The sequence below is a fragment of the Mirounga angustirostris genome, unplaced genomic scaffold (genome assembly GCF_029215605.1).
Source record: "Mirounga angustirostris isolate CCGP_5_RB_7025 unplaced genomic scaffold, mMirAng1.0.hap1 SCAF_5, whole genome shotgun sequence".
NCBI classification, from domain to species: Eukaryota; Metazoa; Chordata; class Mammalia; order Carnivora; family Phocidae; genus Mirounga; species Mirounga angustirostris.
Window position 1 is genome coordinate 80,920,999 of NW_026991713.1, and position 20,855 is coordinate 80,941,853.

The following is a 20,855-nucleotide window of genomic DNA, read 5'->3' on the forward strand; positions in this document are numbered from 1 at the left end:
GAAAGCAATCTAGCTGAACAGGAGAAACAAATTAAATAGCAATAAATTAAAACAGATTAAGGGAAATCAATGACATGATCAAGCATAACAACATTCATATTATAGGGATCCCAGAAGGAAAAGAGAGAGCAAAGGGGGAAGAAATATGTATTTAAAGAAATAATAGCTGAAAACTTCCTGAATCTGGGGAAGAAAACACAAATCTAGATCCACAAGGCACAGGAAGTCCCAAACAAAATCAACCCAAGCTGATCCACACCAAGACACATAGTAATTAATGTGGCAAAAAGTAGTGATAAATAGAGAATTTTCAAAACAGCAAAAGAAAACAGTTGCATACAAGGGAAACCCCATAAGGCTATCAGCTGATGTTTGAACAGAAATTTTGCAGGCCAGAGGGTTTAGAATGATATATTCAAAGTGCTGAAAGAAAAAAACTGCAACCAAGAATGCTCTATCCAGCAAAGCTATCACTCAGAATAGAAGGAGAGATAAAGATTTCCCAGGGAAAAAAAAAAAAGTTAAAGGAATTTATCACCACTAAACCAGCCTTACAAGAAATGTTAGAGGGGACTCTTTGAGTGGAAAAGAATGACCATAAGCAGGGGTAAGAAAAGTAGGATGCACTAAAGTACTAAAATTAGGTATATCCATAAAAATCAGTCAAGGATTCACACACACACATGCACACACACACACACACACACGGTGTAAAGTATGACACCTTATACCTAAATTCTAGGGGGAGAGGAGTAAAAATTTAGTACTTTTAGAATGGGTTCAAACTTATAGATAAACCTAATGGGAACCACAAATCAAAAGCTGGTAATAGATATACAAAAAAATAAAGAGAAAGGAATCAGAGTATATCACTAAAGAAAGCCAGCAAACCATGATAAAAGAGAGCAAGAGAAGAAAGGAACAGAGAAGAACTACAAAAACAACCATAAAACAAGTAAAAAAATGGCAATAAATATATAACTATCAATAATTACTTTGAATGTAAATGGAATAAGGCTCCAATCAAAAGATGTAGGGAGACAGAATGGATAGAAAATAAGACCCATCTATATGTTGCCTATAGGGGACTCATTTCAGACCTAAAGACACATGCAGACTGAAAGTGAATTGATGGAAAAGCATTTATCATGCAAATGGAAGTAAAAGAAAACCGGAGGAGCAATACTTAGATCAGATAAAATGGACTATTTTTTTTTTAAGATTTTATTTCTTTAAAAGAGAAAGAGCATGAGCAGGGCGAAGGGAGAGGGAGAGGGAGAGGGAGAAGCAGACTCCTGACTGAGCAGGGAGCCTGACACAGGACTCCCAGACCTCTGGGATCATGACCTGAGCTGAAGGCAGTCACTTAACCAACTGAGCCACCCAGGCACCCCAGACAAAATGGACTTTAAAACAAAGACTGTAACAAGAGACAAATACACTATGTAATCATAAAGGGAACAATTCAACAAGAAGATATAACAATTATAAATATTTATGCACCCAACTTGGGAGCACCCAAATACATAAAGCAAATTAAAAAACATAAAGAAAATAATAGAAAACAATAATAGTAAGAGACTTTAACATTTCACTTACATGAAAGGATAGATCATCCAAACAGAAAATCAATAAGGAAAAATGGCTTTGAGTGACATTGGACCAGATGGATCTAACAGATATATTCAGAACATTCCATCCTAAAACAGTGGAATACACATTCAAGTGCACATAGAACATTGTCCAGAATAGGTCACATATTAGGCCACAAAACAAGTCTCAATAAATTAAAAAAAACCTGAAATCATACTGTACATCTTTTCCGACCAAGCATTATGAAACTAGAAATCAATGACAAGAAAAAATCTGGAAAGAACACAAATATATGGAAGTTAAATAACATGATATAAACAATGAGTGGGTCAACAAAGAGGAAATAAAAAATATGTGGAGACAAATGACAATGTAAACTAATGGTCCAAAATTTTTGGGATACAGCAAAAGCTGTTCTAAGAGAGAAGTGTATAGAATACAGACCTACCTCAAGGAGCAAGAAAAATCACAACTTCGCCATACACCTAAAGGAGCTAGAAAAAGAAGAACAAATCCCAAAACCAGTAGAATAAAGCAGTAATAAAGATTACAGCAAAAATAAATGAAATAGGAACTAAAAAAAAAAACCAAAAACAAACAACAGAACGGATGGATGAAACCTGGAGCTGGTTCCTTAGAAAGATCAACAAAATTGATAAGCCTTTAGCCAGACTCATCAAAAAGAGAGAAAGAGGACTCAAACACACAAAATGAGAATTGAAAAAAGAGAAATAACACAGAAATATAAAGGATTGTAGGAGAATATTATGAAAAATTATATGCTAACAAATTGGACAAACTAAAAGAAATGGGTAAATTCCTAGAAACATAAAACCTCCCAAAACTGAATCAGAAAGAAATAGAAAATTTGAACATACCAGTTACCAGCAGTGCAATGGCATCTATAATAATAATAATAATAATAATAATAATAATAATAATAATAATAATAATAAACCTCCCAAGAAACAAACGTCCAGGATCAGATGGCTTCACAGGTGAATTTTACCAAACATTTAGAGAAGAGTTCATACTAGGTATTTATCCAAAGGATACAAAAATGCTGATTTGAAGGGGCACATGCACCCCAACGTTTATAGCAGCACTATCAACAATGGCCAAATTATGGAAAGAGGCCAAATGTCCATCAACTGATGAATGGATAAAGAAGATGTGGTATATATTTAAATGGAATATTACTCAGTGATCAGAAAGAATGAAATCTTGCCATTTGTAACAACGTGGATGGAACTAGAGTGTATTTTGCTAAGTGAAATAAGTCAGTCAGAGAAAGACATATAAATGATTTCACCATATGTGGAATTTAAGAAACAAAACAGATGAACATAGGGGAAGGGAAGGAAAAATAAAAACAAAGAGAGAGGCAAAGCATAAAAGACTTAAATATAGAAAACAAATTGAGGGTTGCTGGAGGGGTGGTAGGTGGGGGGTTGGGCTAAGTGGGTGATGGGCATTAAGATGGGCACTTGGGATGAGCACTGGGTGTTATATGTAAGTGATGAAACACTAAATTCTACTCCTGAAACCAACACTACACTATATGTTAACTAACTGAAATTTAAATTAAAAAAAATAAAAATAAAATTGATACCTATTCTTCTCAAACTATTTCCAAAAAAATAAAAGAGAAAGGAAAGCTTCTAAATTCATTCTATGTGGCCAGGATTACTCTGATACAAAAAAAAAAAAAAAAAAGAAAAGAAAGAAAGAAAAGAAAAAGAAAAAAACAAACAAAACAAAAACAGATAAAGGCATCACAAAAAACAAAAACAAACAACAACAAAATAAAACTACAAGCCAATATCTCTGATGACCATAGATGCAAAAATCCTCAACAAAATACTATCAAACCAAATCCCAACAATACATTCAAAAAGTCATTCACCACTATCGAGTGAGATTTATTTCTGGGATGCAAGAATGATTCAGTATTCACCAATCAATCAACATGATACAGGACATCAACAAGAGAAAGGATAAAAACTATGATCATTTCAATAGATGCAGAAAAAGCATTTGACAAAGTACATCTATGCATGACACAAACCCTCAACAAAGTCGATTTAGAGGGAACATATCTCAACATAATAAAGGCCATATATGAAAAACCCACAGCTAACATCATACTCAATGGTGAAAAACAGATCTTTCCCCCTAAGATCAGGAATAAGTGAAGGATGTCCACTCTCACCATTTCTATTCAACATAGTACTGGAAGTCCTAGCCACGGCAATCAGACAAGAAAAAGAAATAAAGGGCATCCAAATTGATAAGAAAGAAACAATACTGTCACCATTTGCAGATGATATACTATATATATAAAAAAAACCCTAAAGACTCCACCAAAAACCATTAGAATAAATGAATTCAGTAAAGTTGCAGAATATAAAATCAATACACAGAAATTTTTTGTGTTTCTATACACTAATAATGAAGTAGCAGAAAGAAAAATTAAGAAAACAATCTCATTTATAATTGCACCAAAAAATAATAAAATACCTAGGAATAAATATAACCAAGGAGGTGAAAGAACTGTACACTGAGAACTATAAAACACTGTTGAGAGAAACTGAAGCTAACACAAACAAATGGAAAGATAGCCCATGCTCATGGATTGGGAGAACAAATATTGTTAAAATGTCCATACTACCCAAAGCAATCTACAGATTTCATGCAATCTCTATCAAAATACCAACAACATTTTTCATAGAACTAGAACTAATAACCCTAAAATATGTTAAGAAACCACAAAAGACCCTGAACAAACTAATCCTGAAAAAAAAAAACAAAAAAACCCCCCAAAACTGTGGTATCACAATCCCAGATTTTAACATATACCACAAAGCTGTAGTAATCAAAACAGTATGGTACCAGCACAAAAATAGACACATCAATAGAACAGAGAGCCCAGAAATAAACCCACGCTTATATGGTCAATTAATCTATGACAAAGGAGGCAAGAATATGCAATGGGAAAAACATAGTCTCTTCAAAAATGCTGTTGGGGAATACTAGTGTTAGACAGCTATATGCAAAAGAATGAAACAATGGAGTCCCTGGATGGCTCAGTCGGTTGTGACTGACTCTTGATTTCAGCTCAGGTCATGATCTCAGGGTTGTGGGAACGAGCCCCACATGGGGTTCTGTGCTCAGCATGGAGTCTGCTTGTCCTTCTACCTCTGCTCTCCCCCGACTTGTGCTCTATCTCATAAATGAATGAATGAATGAGTTAATTAATTATAAAACCAGACGACTTTCTTACACTGCACAAAAATAAACTCAAAATGGATTAAAGACCTAAGTGTGAGACCTGAAACCATAAACATCCCAGAAAACAGCACAGGCAATAATTTCTCTAGCATCAGCCACAGCAACATTTTTCTAGATCTGTCTCCTGAGGCAAGGGAAATAAAAGCAAAAATAAACTATCGGGACTACATCAAAATAAAAACCTTCTGCACAGCAAAGGAAAAAAAAATCAACAAAATTAAGACAAATTATGGAATAGAAGAGATCTGCAAATGACATATCCAATAAAGGGTTAGTATCCAAAATATATAAAGAACTTATACAACACCCCAAAACAAATAATCCAGTTAAAAAATGGGCAGAAGACATGGGACATCTCTCCAAAGACATACAGATGGCCAACAGATGCATGAAAAGATGCTCAACATCACTCATCATCAGAAAGATGCAAATCAAAACCACAATGAGATACCACTTCACACCTGTCAGAATGGTTAAAATAAAAAACACAAGAAACAAGAAGTGTTGGCAAGAATGTATAGAAAAAGGAACCCTTGTGCACTGTTGGTGAGAATGCAGCCACTGTGGAAAACAGTATGGAGGTTCCTCAAAATGTTAAAAATACAAATTACCATATGATCCAATAATTCCACTACTGGGTATTTACCCAAAGAATACAAGAATGCCAATTTGAAAAGATATATGAACCCGTGTTTATTGTAGCATTATTTACAATAGCCAAATTATGGAAGAACCCAAATGTCCACTGATTGATGAATGGATAAAGATGATGTGGTGTAGTGTGTGTGTGTGTGTGTGTGTGTGTGTGTGTGATGGAATATTACTCATCCATAAAAAAGAATAAAATCTTGCCATTTGCAATAACATGGATGGATCTAGAGGTTGTAATGCTATGCGACCTAAGTCCATCAGAGAAAGACAAACACCATATGATTTCACTTATATGTAGAATTTATGAAACAAAACAAATGAACAAAGGAAAAAGAGACAAACACCCCCCCAAAAATGGCTCTTAAATATGGAGAACTGATGGTTACCAGAGGTGGGTGGGGGATGGGTGAAATAGGTAAAGGGGATAAGAATACATGTATCATGGTGAGTACTGAGTAATGGTTAGAATTGTTGAATCACTATACTGTACACCTAAAACTAACATTGTATGTTAATTATACCAGAATTAAAATTATAGTTAAATTTGATAATGGTTAAATAACATAATAGTTAAATATAAATTACATTTTTTAATTTAAAAAACCAACTCCATTTTATTTTTATTTATTTTTTAAAGAGTTTTTCTATTCTCTATTTATTTCTCCTAATCTTTATTATTTCCTTCCTTGTGCTAATTTTGAACTTAGTTGTTCTTCTTTTTCTGATTTCTTGAGCTATAACATTAGGTTGTTAATTTGAGATCTTCCTTCTTTAAATGTAGGCATCTACCACTGTTAACTTCTCAGTATTGCTTTTGCTGCATGCCATAGGTTTTGATATATTGTTCTCACTTTTGTCTCAAGATATTTTCTAATTTCCCTGTTAATTTCTTCTTTGTGGTTTTTCAGCAGTGCATTAATTTCTAAATATTTGTGAATTTTCCAGTTTTCCTTCTGCTATTGATTTCTAGTTCTATTCCATTGTGGTTTGAAAAGATACTTAGTATAATTTCCATCTTCTTAAATTTGTTTATACTTGTTTTGTGACCTAATGTGATCTATCCTGGAGAATGTTCCATGTGCACTTGAGAAGAATGTATATTCTGTAGCTAGAGGGTAGAATGTTCTGTATATGTCTGTTAGGTCCACCTGGTCTATAGTGTTGTTCCAGTGAATTATTTCCTTATTGATCTTATATCTCAATGTTCTATCCATTATTGAAAGTGGTGTATTGAAGTCTCCTACTATTATTATATTGCTCTCTATTTCCTCCTTCTATTCTGTCGATCTATGCTTTATATATTTAAATGCTCTGATATATATATAATTGTGATATCTTCCTAGTGAACTGATCCTTTTATCACAGTACAGTGTTCTTCCTTTGTCTCTTGTGACAATTTTTGACTTGAAGTCCATTTTCTCTGATGTAAGTATAGCCACCCTGGCTCTCTTTTGGTTAGTATTTGACTGGAACATCTTTTTTCATCCCTTCACTTTCAGCCTATGTGTGTCCTTAAATCTGAAGTGAGTCTCTTGTAGACAGCATATAGTTGGATCTTGTTTTTTAATCCATTTAGCCACTCTATGTCTTTTGATTAGAAAGTTTAATCTATTTATATTTAAAGTAATTGATAGGGATTTACTATGGCCATTTTTCATTGTTTTCTGTCTTGCAGTTCCTCTTTCCTCCCTTGTCTTCCTTTGTGTTTCCTTTTTCTTATTAATTCTTTTGACTCATTTTTCTTTTGTGTATCTTCTATAGGTATTTTCTTTATGGTTATCATAGGGCTTACATAAAACATAAGTCTATTTTAAGCTGATAACAATTTAACTTCAAACACATACAATAACTACACTTTCACTTCTCTCTTCCCTCTACTTTTTTATTGAGGTCACAATTTACAACTTTGTATATTGTGTACCTTAACATGTTTTTGTCATTTTATATACTTATAATTTTTAAACTTTTATCCTATAATTAAAATTTACCTATCACTGCTATAGTATTACAGTATTCTGTATTTGTCTATATGATATTCACCTTTACTAGCAAATTTTATACTTTAATATGTTTTCATACTGTTGTTTATGATCCTTTTGTTTCAACTTGAACTTCTTTTAGCAATTCTACTAAGGCAGGTCTAGTGGTAGTGAACTCTTCCAGTTTTTGCTTATATGGGAAAGTCTATATCACCTTGATTTTTGAGGGACAGTTTGCTGAAAATAGTGCTCTTGGTTGGTAGTCTTTTACTTTCAGGACTTTGAATGCATCATCCCACTTTCTCCTGACTTACAAGGTTTCTGCTGAGAAATCCACTGATAGTCTCATGGTGCTTCCCTTGTACACCACAAAACTTCTCTTGCTGTTTTCAAAATTCTCTATTTTTGACTTCTGACAATTTAATTATTATGTGTCTCAATGTGGATTTCTTGGGTTCATCTTATTTGAGATCCATTGGATTTCCTGGATCTAGATGTCTTTCCCCAGGTTCTAGAAGTTTTGGGCCATATTTTTCTTTGCCTTTCTGCCCCTTTCTTTCTCTCTTCTCCTTCTGGGAGTCCAATAATACCTATAGTGGTCTACTTTATGATATCCCATACATCCCTTAAGATTTCTTCACTCTCTGTCATTCCTTTTTCTTTTCACTTCTTTGACTAGATCATTTCCAGAGACCCGTCTTCAAGTTCATTGATCTTTTCTTCTCCTTGATCTGGTCTGCTGTTAAACCCCTCTAATAAAATTTTTCAGTCCACTTATTATATTTTTCTGTTCTAAGATTTCTGTTGGGTATTCTTTTAATACTTTTGTCTTTTGTTGATATTCTCTGTTTTGTTTTTTTTTTAAGATTTTATTGATTTATTTGAGAGAGAGAGTGCATGAGTGGGGAGGGGCAGACAGAGAGGGAGAAAGAATCTGAATCAGACTCCTCACCGAGCACAGAGCACGACAAGGGGCTCAATCCCATGACCACGAGATCATGACCTGAGCCCAAATCAGGAGTCGGATGCTTAACTAAGCCACCAGGCACCCGGATAGTCTCACGTTGTTTATGCATTGTTCTCCTAACCTCATTGAGCATCTTTATGACAGTTATTTTGAATCCTCTGTGAGGTAAATCATTTATCTCTGATTCATTAGGGTCAGTTTTTAGAGATTTCGTTCCTTTGGATGGAACATATTTCTCCATTTTTCCTGACGCTTTTTGTCGGTATCTGCACATTAAAAAAAAAACAACCACTTCTCACAGTCTCCACAGCCTGGACTTATATAGGAGAAAACTTATACCAATCAGTCTGGGGAAGGTTCTGGGGGCTCTCAAAACTTTGTGCTAGTTCAAATCACCATTTTTGTCCTTTGTAGGCCCTAAGTGTCTAGAGTATCATAGCAACATCATTGCTCTAAGATGGGTGTGACAGAAGACAGTCTTTTAGATGACCCCCAGAAAAGCGGGAATATTGAATGTGTGATCCTATTCTTTCCTTCCAGGGAAAAGCTAAAATCTGGGGTTTTTCATCTGCTTACTTTGTTCTGAGGCAAGGAGAAGGACTATGATGAGTTACTTGTATGCTGGTTCCATCTGCCGTCATTGTTCTTAGTGTCCTCTAGATGTCTATAGTATGCCCAGTTCCATCTGCACTCTGAGACAGGCGAGACAAAAGCCAGTATCTTGGGAAGTCCTCAGAAAAGTTGGAATGTGGACACAGTCTGACTCTTTCCTCCCCAGGGAAAATCTAGGAGCTTGGGGATTCCCTCTGATCACAAGATCCTATGCCAGGGCAGGCATTACACTGACAGGGTATATAGAATTTTCCTACCAGCACTGATGTGGCTGGTTTCACATCTATCCAGGATGCAGGAGCCTTTCAACTAGTTTCTGGATTTCTCACAAAAGGAATATGTTTGTATATTGCTGTTGAATCAGTATATCCCTTGGGGGAAGGAAGGCCCAGGGCTTCCTATTCCTTCTTGCTGACATCACCTCTTCTTTTTCTTAAGACAGCAGTTTTATCAACTTTTCTCTTTTGTAGGAATAGTCTAAGCTCTCAAGACTGTCCCTTATCTTCCAAGGGAAAGCAAAAGGACTGTAAGGGACCAACAGAAATCCACATTTAATAATATTACAACTTTTAATCATATATATATTACATATGTATATTATTTGTACCTATAAGATAATAATGCACATTATGAATCATAACAGTCTTAATAACTTTTTAAAAATTATATAGTACCATTATTAAAGATATTCAACAGATTTTAAACCTTTGAAGATTTTTCTTCCATAGAGACTTGCACTATCATGTTAAGAAATATAGTATTAGCTTTGAGTGTGTTTTTTAATTCAGTAACTATCCTTGCTAACATGTCCTCATGCTAAATCTTGATTTCTGCATCTGCCTAGTCTGATTCTCCCTAAAACTTTGCCATCTAAATAGAACCCCATTTACCTAGTTTTGAGACCCAAAACCTGTAAGTCAAGGATGACTCTTTCTTGCATTCCCACATCCAATTCACTAGCATGTCAGATCTGACCCGTCCTCAAAATACAGTTTGAATCCAACCAGTTCTTACCAACTGGCTCACCCTGACTCATGTTCTACCCCTTCACCTAGATTATTGAAATAGTTTTGGGTCACCTGGTTGGCTCATTTGGTTAAGCATTTGCCTTTGGCTCAGATTGTGATCCCCTGGTCCTGGGATTGAGCCCTGCATCGAACAGGGCTCCCTGCTCAGTGGGTAGTCTGCTTCTCCCTCTGCCTACCGCTCCCCCCACCCCGCTTGTGCTCTTCTCTCTCTCTGACAAATAAATAAAATCTTAAAAAAAATAGTTTCTAACTCAGTGGCTTTTTTTGACCATGACACAGCAAATATTTTATATTTCAACCAAGTACACACATACACATAGCTGAATTAATACTTTTATGAAATACTACTCTTACTATATGAAATACACTCTGATATTTTATATTTATTTTTTTAAATGACTTATAATCTGATAAATTGGCTTCAAGAACTCTCATTGGTGATCTGTTATTGAAGAAACTCTTCTCACTGGTGTCACTGTTTTCACTTTCTCCCTCTATAGACAATGCTCTACCAGCAGCTAGAATAATCTTTCAAAATATGTCATATTACTTTCCTGTTTATAACCCTCTGATTGCTTCTCATCTACTTAGAATAAAATGCCAATCCCTAAGCATGAACTGCAAGGCTGTGAACCTAACTCCTGCCTATATCTCTAACTTCATCTCCTACCATTCATTGCCTAGCACTCACTCCATCCCAGCCATGCTGCCCTCTTGCTGCTGCTCAAATATACCAAGCTGATTAAAACCTCAGAGCCTTTGCACCAACTAATTCCTCTGGCTAGAACCCTTCCCAGATCATCTTTTAGCTTACTCCCTCACTTCAGCAATTCATTAAATTTATAAATCACAGGCCTTTCCTGGCCATTCTTCCTAATATTAGGTCTTCCTGCCCCATCATTCTTGGTCTTCTTATCCTCCTTTAATTTTTATATCACTTACCACTCCCTGTCATTATATTATATAGTTATATGTTTATTTGTTTACTGTCTGTGTCTAACTAATAGATATTAGTTTCATGGATGCAGAGATTTTGGTCTTATATAATTTTTTAGCACCTAGAAAAAAAACCCAGCAAGAGCTAGCACTTGGGTGTTGCATAAATGATATTTTTTTCTCACTGAGATCTTCAAGAGCAGTTTTTTCTTTCACTGCCTCTCCTTGACTCACTCAATTCTTTCCATTCCTCAGCACTGGAGCTTATTTATCTTGCAACAGAATGAAAGCCTTCTTTTTCTCAGTAAACAGGCCCTAAAAGTTTACCTTTAATAAATATTTCCTACTCCATCTAAACATAGAATTCTTATTCTCATCCCCGCAAAATATATATATATATATTTTTTTAAGTAGGCTCCACACCCAGCACGGAGTCCAACACAGGGCTTGAACTTATGACCCTGAGGTCAAGACCTGAAGTGAGATCAAGAGTGATCAAGAGTTGGACACTTAACCAACTGAGCCACCCAGGCACCCCACTCCACTTATATTCTTATTCATAGTTAAAACTGATAGCCAAATCATTTTGTCTGCAGCCACTAAATGGTTTTGTCTGTTTTAAATTATATCCAGAAGGCAGGGGCTTAACCATCCTTACAGTGATTAGTATCTTGCCCAATGCCAGGTTCCCAGAATATTTTTAATGAATATTTTATTCAATTTGAACAAGCAGATGGTGGGGGATTAATAGTTGAAAGAACATAGGTTTTGAAGTTGCACACATCTAGGTCTGCTCCCAGCTGTCACTTAATCCCTCTTGGGTAACCTTGGGTGAGTCACTGAACCTCTCTGGAGATAAAAGTATGTCAAATTTTTAGCACTACCTCCAACACAGTAAGCTCTCAACAAATTGCACCTACTGTTACTTAATTGGACTGCTTGTGTGTCTTGTAGAATAATACAGAAGATTCACTTATTCAGAAATGACTCTAATGCAGATTCCTCTCCAAATAGCTCTTTGTTGCTAACTGGAAGAATTTCAGTGCTCCCTTTTGTGGAGATGGTATCCATGTAAGAAGCTGCACATCCACTTAACCCATACCTTTACCTCTATGGGGAAGTCTGGGCTCCCTGCTTCTTAGAGAAAGCAGAAGATCATTTTCTTGAGAGTTCCTTTTGGTATTAACCTCTCTTTGGTATCTAGTTTTCTTATATGTGGGGAATAAAATAGTTTCTTCTGGCTACTTTCTTTAAGCAACTTTGGTCTCTACCTTTTTTAATGTTTTTTTTTTTTTTAAAGATTTAATTTTTTACTTGAGAGATAGGGTGAGAGAGAGTAAGAGAGCACAAGGAGGAGGAAGGGCAGAGGGAGAAACAGACTCCCAGCTGAGCAGGGAGCCCAATGTGGGACTTGATTCACAAACTTGATCCTGAGACTCCAGGATCATGACCTGAGCTGAAGGCAGATGCTTAACTGACTGAGCCACCCAGGTGCCCTGATTTTTTATTTTTTTAATTTTTTTTTACTTTACTCAAATTCAGTATATACCCATGTGCCCTGATTTTTTTTTTTTTTTTTTACTTTACTCAAATTCAGTATACACCCATGTTCATTCACTTACTGAAAAAGCGTTTCTTAAGGGAATGCTTAGTATGGTACTAGCAGCTATATAAATAGTGGTCAATAAAAGATAAAATAGCTGTCCTTGTTTAGTATGTGGTTTACAGAGTATACAGATTTCAAGAATTTCCCCACAGTCACAAGAATTAAGGTAGAGGAACAGTAAAATAGTAAATTATTTTACATTTAGAGTTTTCTATTCCCCGACTTCTTTTCCTTGAAATTTAATTGACTAGTCCTAGTGCCCAATGCAATACATTGTGTACTGAGGCAGAAAATGAAGCCCAATGGGATAGGAGTCAATAGACTCAGCAAATTCTTCCATTAATAAATCACTTCATAGACTTTCCATTAATAACTCTTGGGTCTTGATCAATTCACTTTATATCCTTATGCCTCAGTTCTCTGTAAAATTATAAGATTTTACTAAATGATCTCTAAAGTCCTTTCTGGTTAAAAGAATTCTATATTCTGTAATTCCAACTTCCTTCTTTAGGGAAAATAACTCATTATACAGGGTTTCCACAAATTTTAAAGCTCACTATTTGCAATTTTGAACATATAAGTCAATTTCACACTATTTCAGAATTCAAAATTATCAGACAAAATGCCTTCTTTGAAAAAGTATCATCTGAAATCATTGTATACAACTTGAAAAAAGTAAACTGGATGCTATGGTACAATCACAATTGTGTCATGTATATAAAGCAGGGGTTTCTTAAATATAAATGACCATCACCTGGAGAGAAATTCTTTTCTGAAATAAAAATATTCCAGCCTGAATCTCTTCAAAATCTCTATTAGTTTGACAAATTCTTTATCAAGAGACTCTTTGTAGTTTCCCAAGCTGTTTGGCATTAATATGCAAAGATTTAGTTTCTCTTCCATTATATATTTGAATTCCTACAAGAAAAGTCACAAAACAAACTCTACTATTCCAGTGTTAAATATAAATAAATGACAGGCAATACAAAATGTTATGGTCATCCTATCTCAATAGTATTCATGGTTATTAAACCCGAAAATTCTAATTGAACAGATACCAATTCTCCACTGCCCAAAGATTGATTATTCTTTGAAATGATTATCTCAACTTAACAAGTACATATTGTATGCCTGTTATGTGCCTAAAATTGAGGGTTTTTTTTAATATAAGTGGTCCCTGATGATTTATTTCATCAATCATCACAATTGCTTTAGAATAGAATGAGACAAGGAAATGCAATAAAAATCAATATTTGTTGATTAACATATGCAAAAGCAATTTTTAAAAAAGTGCTTGTCAAAGGGGTTGAAATTAATATCCCAGAGTCTTCAGAGTTTGCGTCTTGCTTTAGCTTAACTTAGGAAGCTAATGGGTATTAGAAAGTTGTCTGGCAGTCAAGAAGTAGAGATAAGTAATTGATAAAGAAATTTCATCTTATATGCTTCCTTTATAACAAAACTGGAAATAGCTACCTAAGTTGTCATGTTCTGCCAATTTCTGGGATAATAAAATTGTCAGAATTTCAGGAATAACATTCCTTTGCACAATAATCATTCTATCAAATTTAGAGAATTTTAATAGGTCAAGGAAAAATCCAAGATTAGACTAGCAATTGTCACAGGATTCAAATAACATACTTTTTTTATTAAATCATTTTATTTATTGTCTCTTTAACACATCACATGCCCTCACTCTCACTTTCCTCCTGACATTCACATACGCTTACCCTCACAGTCACACACTTATCCTCACCCTCACGCAGTTGCTCTCACCCTCAAGTTCACGCGCACTTATTCTCACCCTCACACACACTTATCCTAACCCTCACAGTCCCACACACTTACCTTCACCCTCACCTTCACATTTTTACTCTCACCCACATGCACACACACACATCCCCAGACATACACTCCATACACATCAAGATAGCAGATGACTATAATAAGTCTTAGAAATGGTACTGCATATAATAAGTATTACCTGGGTTAAGAAAGCAGAAGAAAAACCAGGAAAATCACAAAATATAAAACACTTACAGTAAGCTTGTTCTCCCACTTCTCTTTCATAGTAATTTCTGGATCAGTTACCCACTGTAGAGAGCTATCCATGAGGGTTTCAACTTTAGAAACTTCTTCATGCTGAAAAAGTTCCACATGTTCAACTAGGAATTCAGGTGAAAGGCATAGGCTATTATATAAGAAGTAATGTAGACCAAAGGTCTACTATATATAATAATTAAGACTCATTTAATGCCACCCCATGACTTTCCTTTATCCCAGGATGTTGCCATGCATAATGCCAACTCTTGTCAGGTGCTCCATATATGCTGAATATATACAGATAGAATCGTTTTTCAAAACAAAATGTACCCATTTTTATTCCCCTCTCAAATAGGAAACAAGCATTTTCATGGATTTTTTTTTTTACTCATTAAACTAAATACTACCTATCATATGCTAGGCACTGTGAAAGGGACGGGAAATACCAACATGAATATGTTCTCTGCTTTCTCTGATCATCTTGTTTCCAGTCAAAAATCAAAATAGAGTGAGAGGTACTAGCTACTAGCCAGAAGGAAACTGCTTAATAGATAACATGTCTTTAGTCCTCTGATACTACAGATTAGGAAAAATAAGCCCAAACAATTCATATCTAATGATCAACCTGATTGAGGTTGAACTGACTGAGCCAGAACTAGAAAATCAACCTCAAAAGGGTTTTAGAAAAATCTTTTTTCATAGTAGGAATAATTTGGGTGTCGACAAAACACAGATATGCCTGGACTCAGCAAACAGGCTGTAGATCAGTTATCTGCAGATATTCCTAGCCAGTGAATCACCACAGTACATATGTTATACAAATCCAGCTTTTGAAGCATAGCTGTGAATTTCACTCCCTTTTGTTCAAATGTTCTCTGTAATAGCAGTATTTCTTGGTCCATCATCACATCCAGAGATGACAAGTTGATTAAACTGCACTGCCACTCAGTTTCATTGTTCTGAAACAATTATTAAAATGTCCACAACTCTGTCATTCTAATAAAGAACAGTGTTTTTGTTTTATGAAAATGATGCTCATGGGTCAATATAACTGTCCAATGGTTTACATTTTCTCTCTAGGACGGCTTCAACTTAACATTTATTCATTCTTAAGGAAAAGCATTTATCCAATAGATAACATGTACATGTGGGTAATATAAACTGCTATGGTTCTTATTTTATGAAAATAGGGGAAGGTAAAGAAATTCATAGGAAAAAAAAAAAAAACTTGGGAGGGTGGTCAACAGATCCCATTGATAACAGACTAGTTTCTTTTATCTCTCCCTCCCTTTCATAAAAGACACTCCCAGATAATGTTTACCAAAGGATATTCTTACAGTTCTCTCAAAGCATCCATCTCTGTCATATTTTAGATTAATGCAACACCACATTTAATTTCCCTTTTGTTGTCTATTGGAAAACATTTTTAGAGCTCTTATTTCTAGACTCCAATTAGAAGGCAAAATTCCTAATCCTTTAATAGGATAAACCCAAAGCCAGAACTTTGCCAGCGGCTTAACCCCTGCTGAGAAGTGTAGAACTTTACAGGCTGGCATCTTTACATCATGATGCTCTCAGAGGACTGCTGTGGCAGATTTGCCACCATTTCATTCAGTCTGGCAGTCTGGCTTGGTTTCAAAAACTCAGTCAGATGATGAGTATTTGAAACAGGATGTCAGGAAAGCATAGCCCTCAGCAGAATGGCCAAGGCTGCCCAAGACAGCTTTAGATGAAGGCAGCATATGTTGCCCCTGCATCGTTGGCAGGAGAAATTCAAACAGCATTGGCCCCAAAGACATTCTTCCTCTCCTTTCAAGGTCACATCACAGCTGTCAAGAGGAGAACATTCTGACATTTCTATCGTCCACAGACAGGGAGAGCCCCTCAAAATGGTGAAAAGAAAGCAGTTTGCTAATAAAGCTTTTCCTAAGATAACAAGCATAAACTGGAAAGCACAAAGGAGTGAAAATAGAGTATTGGGGGGGATCCCCAACATTTCATCCCCACGAAGCCTTTTGATTATTTCCTCCCATGCTGTAAGAAACTGATTCTACCTAACAAAGATTTAAGTAATAATTCACTTGCCTTTTAAAATTAACCAAAACATAAACATTCTAATTTCTGTTCAGAATGTAATAATCAGTGCCGTTACATTGGGTTGCTACAATTACATTTTAGAGCAGAGAAATTTCATGTTGTTTCTAAGCATTTTTATTTTTGGCAGATACATTTGCTTTGGGGGTTTAGGAAAATACTGAAAAATGGTTCATGGAGCTCTATTGTTACCTTTAGGATCCCAGGCTAGGGATCAGCACAGGTACTTTCTCCTAAAAAATATCAAGAATATAAAGATTTCTAAAGGCTGGATTCACTGAACACATGCTTCTTCAACCCTAGTCTTGAGCCTCACTATGGTTTTCAGCCATAACTTGAAAAAGGTCCATTTTTTTTTTCAGGCTAAGAGACCTTAGACTTGGATTTTAAAAACAATCAACAGATTCCTCAAAATGTCACAGTCACTCCTCAGCAAGCTTGGGCCTTCACCTAATAGAAAACTATTGCATATGGTCTTATTGTTTCAAGCTTTCCATTTGATAATTACCTACCTCTGCAGACTGAGCAAGAATGAGTTCACAATGTAAAGATTTTTCTTCTTCAGAGATGATTCTATTACACTCTCCACTAATATTCAACTGGATCCCATTTCTTGAAAAAACAAAAGCAATAGTCTAGTCTGGTTAGATGTGACCATGCTATAAGCCACCAAAATGGGGTTTATCTCTAAACACAGTAAGCCCTCATGTGTGCCAAGGATTGGACAAGGCACTCAGTAATAGAGAGAGAAATAACAGATGGTCTTTATCCTCCAGGAGCTGCACAGATTAGTGACGGACTCTATGTGGTTGTAAACAGGTAGGCCATGCTTTTTTTTTTTTTTAAAGAACTGGAGCCAATAATTAAAAATTAGTAAATTTCACTAAAAATCTAGAGTTCTGGCTTTTCTTTAAAAAATCAGAAGATGCAGCTGCGCTGGGCCTATATATTCTTTCTTATTTTAAGATTTAATAATTTGAGAGAGAGTGTGAATGAGTGAGCATGCACAAGTAGGGGGAGGGGCAGAGGGAGAGGGGAAGAATCTCAAGTAGACTCCCTGCTGAGCTAGAAGCCACTACCCCAAGATCATGACCTGATCAGAAATCAAGAATCAGACACCCAACCGGCTGAACCACCCTGGTGCCCTGAGCCCATATACTCTTGGTTAGCTGGCTTTATCTGGCTAATTCATTTTTCTCAGTTGTCACTCTCATAAGTATGTGGACTTACCCCAGTGGTCTTACTCACTTTTGATATCTGTACAGCTCCTGTAGACTCCTGGACTAGCATATTTTGCATATTCAAAAACAAACTATTATAAGATGATATGTGTTAAGGAAGAAGAACAGCATGCCATGCATGCACTCAAAAGGATTGCTTAATTTCAAGGTAAGAGAAAAGCAAGGGAAAGTCATAGAAAACTTGAGAAGGAGTTCTATTGGAGAAAAGCAGAGAAAATATCACCTATACAAGTACAGAAGAGAAGAATGTGGCATGTTCAAAGAATTATGTATAGTTCAGCAGGCCAATAATGAAGGATGGAGGCACATGAGAGAAGGCTGGTGAAGAGTTGCTCTACTTACATGATGAGTTCCTGCTGCAAGTGCTGTAACTCATGAGTCAGTTTGTTTTTATCCCCTCGTAAATTCTGGAATCACATACAACATTAGGCTGTATGTGTTACTTTAATGGGTGACTTACATTTAAACAACCCCACCTTGCAAACTGTGAGATTATTGTGGTATACCTCTATAATGTTTCCATATTCTATGATGGTTGACTTAAGTTCTTCTATACTTAAATCTTTCTGAAAAGTAGAAGAGAGAATAGCAAATAAATGTATGAGTCTACCAAAGCATATTTAGTAGACTGTCAATCAGAGCCACAAAAGAACTGTCAATGCCCAAAGATGATAAGACCTTCTACCAATATTATTATTTGAAAACTGAGCCACTCTGTGTTTATGATTAAAAACACACAAAAAGTATGGGACAGCAAGGCAGCTGTACCTAACTTGTGCCATTATGTTTTTATTTCCCTGGTTCAATGGAATCAAACTCTGAAAGGTAATCTTTAAGTTCAAGGCAAAATTATATTTATTATCATGGCATATTTAAGGAAAAAAATTAGTCTACCTGCAAATGACTGATGAATTATTAAGGCATCCATTTTTATCCAGTTCAAATGGTATCTGTTAAAATCACAGTTTTTACTCTAAGACCCAAGGGTATAGTCAATGTCTGACTTAGAATTTTATCTCATGACTAGCATGGTACCTGACAAATGGGAAGTGCTCAATCAATACCTTATGAATGTTGGGCATAAATGCAAAGTGGTGGGAAGACCAGAGTTATGGAGGAAGTGAGCCGCCACCACTACCATAATGTCACTATATGGAGACAACACCCATGATGAAGAAAGAAAGTCGATACAACATTCAGTAACCTCGTTAATCAATGTCCACAATTCATATGACTCCTTTGAAACTTTATGACATTCAGAGAAAGGAAAAGAGAAAACACTGCTTTGTATTTACTTCCCTGTCTTGGAAAGGGGAAGTTTATTAACTTGGACTGTGTCCTTCCTATGTCTCTTAAAGCCACCATAACCAGCATCTCTGTAGCCAGAATCTTTTGTTATCACATAGGCAATGATCACAGGATATAAAGATAAAGAGAATGGTATCTACCTACCTATCTACCTATCAATCAAATCCAATCAAACTAGGTAGAAAATAATTGGGGAATACATTCTTCTTTTTCCCTAAAATAAATGACTGCACACTCATTTGTGTTATTATGACTTAAAACTATATCACCATACCTAGCCAGTAACTGGTAAATTGGCACACTAATATTTATTACATAAATGGATGAATACTACCAATTTAGAGAGGATATGTTAAAACTTATTCCAGATAGAGAGTCAGTATTCTTCACTCAGAAGAACATTTTTGTGAAGCATTATAAAGGAAAGTCTTGTGACAGAATAGCAGGATCAAGTACTTTGATAGGGGTGAATTTATTCAAATGACCATATCCATTATGATTTAGGGGGAGTTAGCAAATCCCATGGGACTTCATGGGAAGGAATAGTACCAACCTTCTGCAAACTTGCATCTTTGTTAAGCAAAGTGTTCTCACACATATGTAACTGCATCTGAAAAGAGACAAATTTAGGGAAGGCCATTGCTTTGGTAAAAGATAATGCCACTCAAATCATTCCAATAGGGAGACATGTTTCTCAAGCCCCTTTAATGAGCATGTGTTTCTTACTTTATAAACAACTTTCACATCAACCTCACAACAACCAGAGAGGCCAGGATTGTTGCCCTCACTTTACTAGTGAGGAAATCAAAGCTCAGCACTATTAGGAGACTTAGCCCAATGTCCTACACAGTAAGGGTCAGAACTGAGGATAGAATATGAATCTTCAGCTCTTGCCAAGTGCCCTTTCCACTATTTTACCCTTCATAAAGTAAGAGGACCAATTGAGTCTTAATTTTTTTGGTGAAAATGAAAGTCTAGATAGAACATGAACACAGAGTCCATGTGAACATATAAAAAACTCTTCCTCTTGGATAACAAGTACTGTAGAAACCCACAGATTATCTAGCAATATAACCGAGACTTGCCAAAATCTGATTAGCTGGACTGCAAGAAAAAAAAAAAGACTCTTCCTCTTTTAAAAACAGTTTAAAATGTTCAAGAGGTCTTTTAGCAAAATAAATATTAGAATATATCAGTTTATTCAAACCAAAAGCAAGTTTGTTGGCAAAAGTTTCTAAATATGATTAATAAATATATATATATTAATTGAATTTAAAACCTAGAAAAATAATCAGCATAGTCAGAAGTAGAAATCATCATATAATCATATATATTTGATACCCCTTTATAGTTCTAAAAGTATTTTCACATAATCATCTCATTTGAGTTTCCACCAAGCTTTGGGATTAGGTAGGAAATATCATAGCCTTTTAGCAGATGAGATCACTGAGACTTAAAGAGGATAACTACTTGTTTGAGGTCATAAAACTTTTAAGTAGAGAAGACAGG

The 20,855-nt window shown here is 35.5% G+C and overlaps 1 protein-coding gene across 1 annotated transcript in view; it reads right to left on the reverse strand.

Moving 5' to 3' along the window:
* IRAG2 (inositol 1,4,5-triphosphate receptor associated 2) overlaps nt 1-20,855 on the reverse strand; it is a 118,160-nt gene that overhangs the window by 52,120 nt on the left and 45,185 nt on the right. Inside the window, exons 9-15 of the mRNA XM_045869555.3 lie at nt 19,900-19,956; nt 18,545-18,604; nt 18,381-18,445; nt 17,310-17,409; nt 15,507-15,662; nt 14,701-14,802; nt 13,418-13,581 (exon numbers count right to left, since the gene is read on the reverse strand). Coding sequence (XP_045725511.1) covers nt 13,418-13,581; nt 14,701-14,802; nt 15,507-15,662; nt 17,310-17,409; nt 18,381-18,445; nt 18,545-18,604; nt 19,900-19,956 — 704 coding nt within the window. The remainder of the gene's footprint in view (nt 1-13,417; nt 13,582-14,700; nt 14,803-15,506; nt 15,663-17,309; nt 17,410-18,380; nt 18,446-18,544; nt 18,605-19,899; nt 19,957-20,855) is intronic.